At 42.2% G+C, this 4,984-nt stretch overlaps 1 protein-coding gene across 1 annotated transcript in view; it reads right to left on the reverse strand.

The window, feature by feature from the left end:
- CSUI_006639 (hook protein) overlaps positions 1-3,334 on the reverse strand; it is a gene marked incomplete at its 3' end in the record, with an annotated part of 12,115 nt that extends 8,781 nt beyond the window's left edge. Inside the window, exons 1-3 of the mRNA XM_068066793.1 lie at positions 1,697-3,334; positions 872-988; positions 133-273 (exon numbers count right to left, since the gene is read on the reverse strand). Coding sequence (XP_067921230.1) covers positions 133-273; positions 872-988; positions 1,697-1,897 — 459 coding nt within the window. The remainder of the gene's footprint in view (positions 1-132; positions 274-871; positions 989-1,696) is intronic.
- Positions 3,335-4,984: the final 1,650 nt, after the last annotated feature.

Raw genomic sequence — 4,984 nt, forward strand, 5'->3', positions numbered from 1 at the left:
CATAGAGATGCACTTGCAGAAAAAAGAGACTCTGACAAGGGAAGTAAGTAGGCAGATGTCCTGAGTCTTTTCAACGCGAACGCGAGGAGAGATAACGAGAAAGAGAGCGAAATACAGAGTGAAAAAGCATACCTCATTGATATCTGCATGTTCCTGTAGAATCGTTTGTATGAGTGTCTGTGTGGATTGTGACATCTCCATAATCTTCGCAATGATTTGCTGACCCTCTCCATGGATCGTCGCCAGCAGCAAAAACTCGTAAGTCTTCAAGATCTGCATGCAGTAGATTGCCAAATAAGACGACCATGCTCCTCATGTAGATAGATAGATAGATTAAAGATAGATTTAGGATAGATAGATAGATAGATTAAAGATGGATAGAAGGGCTGCTATCGCGAGCAGAGAAAATGAGAAGTTGTGAAAGCTGAGTTCTCGCTCTCCAAACCTGTTCAGTATAAACGGCAAGCTCTAGACAAAACTATCTCTCCTCACAGAGAGATACACATAGAGATATAGATATACATATGATAGAATAGACACAAGAGTTGAACTGAGACTCTACAGCCATCTATGTACAGCGTACATATATATATATATAAGGCATGTGTTTATGCCATGACACACACATCCACAGTCTATGTCCACCCACACATGTACAGACGTATATATATATATATATATATATCTTTGTATATCTGCATATATATATACCAATAAAGACAGAGACAAATATACATATGGAGACACATGCGTGGCAATTCAAAGACGAAGAAGAAACGAAGGAGACAAGAAGACAGTGGTAGCCGCAGATTTGTTGTCCCTAGTTTCTTCCTTCTTTTTATCCTTCATGAGAGAGAGCGAGAGAACTTACAAGGGAAGGATCTCCGCTAAGGAAGTGGTTAATGTTGTCCGTGATCACTTTGAAATCTGCCGCATACTTATTCTCATGGAATTCATCCAAGTAATACAATATCTGAGATAGAGCTTCCTATCGTACGAAGACAGAAAAGACAGATACAAGAAGAGAAACAACGAGACAAACGTTGGGCTTCCGGATCTTTGAGAGGAAGATGAACGGGTGGATGGTAGAAGGGAGATTCTCACTATTAGTAGTATTATTGTCAGTACTACTAGTAGTAGTAGTGATGGCGAGAAAGAACGGAGAGGATACGAGCGATAGGTAGACTCATATGTTCACACATACACCTAATCACGTGTATATAGGTATTCACACTACACTCTGATATATACATACAGATTCAGACGCGTATGTTCATATGTATGTATTCATACACATATATGTACGATGGCGACTTCGTACAAGTGTATGTACACCCCGAGAACTGAGACGGTGTCCACGAATCAACAGAACAGCAGAGGCGTTTGTGTGCCTATGAATGAAAACTTCTTTTTCATCTTGATCTTCTTTTTGAAAGAACCCTTCATCCTTTCGGCTCGCGCTTTCCTCGACATAGAACAGCCCTTTCTCTCCTCATCCTCTGTGGATGTATTTCTCTTTCTATCTTCTTATCATAGAAACGCCATACACGTGCTCTTTTGCAGAAAGACTCTAGAGAAAGCACGTACCCAAGAGAGGAAGGAAGAGAGAACGTATGAATATGAAGAGAAAAGAGATCGGGTCTAAATGTTCTTCTTCATTATCCCCAGTCAGTCACGAAGTAGGTAAGAAACTCACCTCAGGAGTAGCGAAATTCGAAGGATGAAGAGACTCGTCAAACCAAGATGGATAGATTTCATGGAGACAAGACCAGACAGCTTCAGCCTTGCCACATTCCTCGAGATTCTTCAAAGGTCCGTGTTCTTTTCCATATTCTAGCGAGTTGACAAATTCTAGACACGCATCCGTGTCTAGAATCGGAGGCCTAGCGAAAGACATCTTGACGGAAAGGAAGGGAAAGAGAGATCAAGAGAGAAGGACAGAAAGAAGAAAGCAAGAAAAGAGATGAAAGTGGTATGTTAGGAAAGATACGAAGAGAAGAAGGGGGAAGGAAACAAGAAGAAAAGAAGCGTCGTATCGATGACAGGGATGTGAGATAGCCAAGAAAGAAGAAAGAAAGGGTGAGGAGTTAGAAGAGAAAGAAAAAAGTCTTGGCGTAGATTGCAGCACTTCCTCTCTAATGTGAGAAATCTAGAGGAAAGATGAGGAGGCGAAGGAATGGACTTGACGAGAAAGGCAATGTGCCTCTACACCTTCTCTCTGAGTAGATCGACTTGATAGAGAGACAAGAAAAAGAAGAAGAAGAAGAACAAAACGTTGGAAGAAGAAGAAGAAGAAGGAGGAGGAAGCGACTCGGGAAAAAGTGTTTACATCGTGATAAGGTTCATTGAGGTTTAATCATAGTTGAAATAAAAGACGAAAAGTTCCTCTCTTGTTTTCTTCTCTCTTTTCACGAAGTCAACAGTGAGAGTGAGTTTTCTTCTTCATCTTCATCTTTATCTCTCTTTCTTTGAAAAGAAACGAAGAAACGAACAGAAATACTCTTCTTTCCATCTACAGCAGCCTCCTTCTTCCTCTCTCTCTCTATCTCCTTCTGAAAAATGTCGAGAGTTCTTTTCCTTCACCCTTTCTCTTCGTCTGCCTTCACTAGAAAGAAAAAGGACCCATGCACACAGAGAGCAGTAGAAGAAAAGAACATGAAAGTCGATCTCTTAAAAGGCACCTGGAAGAAAGACAGCCTCTATCTATCTCCCTTCCCAGAAGCGTCGTAGTGTGGAGTAAGAAGAGAAAGAACAACGAAAGAAGAAGAAGGAAGGATGGAGATCAAAGAAAAGACTTTCACTAGAAGGGGAAAACGAAAAGCAACACATCTTCCTTCTTTTCTCTTCCTTCAAAGAACGAAGCTTGGGAAGAAAAAGGAGAGAAAGAGATCGAGTGATCAACGGTGTCTATTGATGTACTGCCACCGATCTTTCTATTCCATTAATTCATTCTTTTCTCTTCCTTCTAATTCCTCGACAATGAGGTTTCTCCGTCTCAAGAATCCCATTCATCAGGAAAAGGAAAGAAGAGAACCTGACTCGTCACCTCCCCAAAGCGGACAATCCAAAGAAAAAGAGCAAAAGAAGGAGAAAAGGAAAGAAGAAGAAAATGAAAAGAGAAGCATCAGAACTTTTTTCTCAGCAGGAGAAGATTTCAGAAAGAAAAGAAAGAAACAAGCAAGCCCTAGCAACCGCATGCAGAAACGAGAAAAAAGTCTCGAAAGAAAACCTCTGATCAACGCGGGAAAAAGATAAAACGGGAAGAGAGGAGGAAGGGAAACGAGAAACTTAAGAATGAGGAGAAGAAAGAAAAAGAAAGATGAGAAAAAAGAAGAGGAAAGGAAAGAAAACAAGAGAAAGACAGTACAGATCATCATCCATCGTCCTGGCTCGCTCTCGCGCTCGATGATCTGCCTGGAGTCGCTTCTTCCTGTACAAACACACGAACAAATATAGAGATAGCGGCCCTCCTCTACTATCTTCTACACACCTTGGAGAAGGTGCGCTAGCGAGTCTCCTGTGACCCTAAGTAGTGTCTCTGTTCATCTTCTTCTCTCTTAGAAAGTTTGCCAAGACGGGGCTGGAAGAGAGGGAGACAGAAAGAAGAGGGAGACCACGAAAGAGTAGGAAAGGGAAAAAAGAAGACGGATGGGTATGTGACCTTGCGGAGAAGGAGAAGAATAGAGGCGAGGAGTAGAGACGAGGGAAAGCGCAGTCGAAAGAGAAGATAGAAAAAACGAGCGGCAGATCAGCAAGCTACTACTTGCGTATCTCTTGACTTGTTTAGGGTTGAGTAGCTGGAGTGTATGTGCCTTTGATGTAGGGAGGCATTCTTTCTTCTCCTCTTCTACCTTGTTCTCTTCTTCTCTCATCAAGCAAGAGGAGGAAGACAATTCTAATAGGATCCTCTGAATTGGTGGAAAGAAGACAAAAAAAAACGGCTCTCAGGTGGAGCGGAAAAGGATCGGGACAGTTCCACCTTAATTGATTAAGAATTTCCTAATTAGCTTAGAATGCACACACCTGCTTATGCACATATCTCTATCTCGATGGCCACGCATACGCATACGCATGTACATACATTTCATGTATATCTATATGCATCTTCGCGAGGTGTATGAGTAGATAGCCACGTCAGAAACTGACTCCTAGTCAAGTTGCACTGCATACAGAGGAGCCTCTCCAGATCTCATCTATCCAAGTGACCCTCTACCACCTGCCGGTCTACCAATATACATGCACTCATACATATAGGTACTGACTCTTACGGCACCCTTGCGTATGAGCTACTTTGAGCTTTGTATAGACTCTTTGTATTCGCGCCTTCATCTCAGTCTGGGAGCAAGGAAGTTCGGAATCTTCACCCTCTTCGATGGGGAATGATATCTTAGCACAGCGGAAAATTCTGAGAAGAAGCAACATGTTCCTCTAGCCATGCAAGCATACCCGCATGCGTCTCAAACTCCTTCTACAAAGATACCTAAACATATAGGCGTGCTATTGCATGATCTCACGTCGGACGAAGAACCCGGAGGTATTCAGTTGACTTCTCTCTGTACTTCTTCTTTCTAGAAACAACGCGGGTTCAAAGAATACCTTTAAAAAGCATCATCGACTTTCGGGGTGTATGTACGGAGTGATATAAAAGAGCGAGAACGAATACACTGGGATGGACCAATGATTGAGACTTCGCTCCACTTTCCTTCAATGCAAGTTTTCGCCTCTCTTGAGCCTCCCCGTGGAATGCTGTTTTCTATCAACATGCAAGGCGACGATGTTTCGAGCAAACATGCGGGAGAAAGAAATCAGTTGGTAGTCGTTAGCTCATATCTCAATAAAGAAAAGCTGTCTCGAAGACGGAAGAAAGATTTGAAGCATGTGTACCACTTATGTTTATTCACCAGACTAGAAGAAGCAAACCTACACTTTTCATGGTGTTTCCTCGGTCTTCAAGAAGAAAGGTCGTTTACAAGCCTGGCTAGAA

The sequence above is a fragment of the Cystoisospora suis genome (genome assembly GCF_002600585.1).
Source record: "Cystoisospora suis strain Wien I chromosome Unknown contig_3380, whole genome shotgun sequence".
In the NCBI taxonomy this organism is placed as follows: domain Eukaryota; phylum Apicomplexa; class Conoidasida; order Eucoccidiorida; family Sarcocystidae; genus Cystoisospora; species Cystoisospora suis.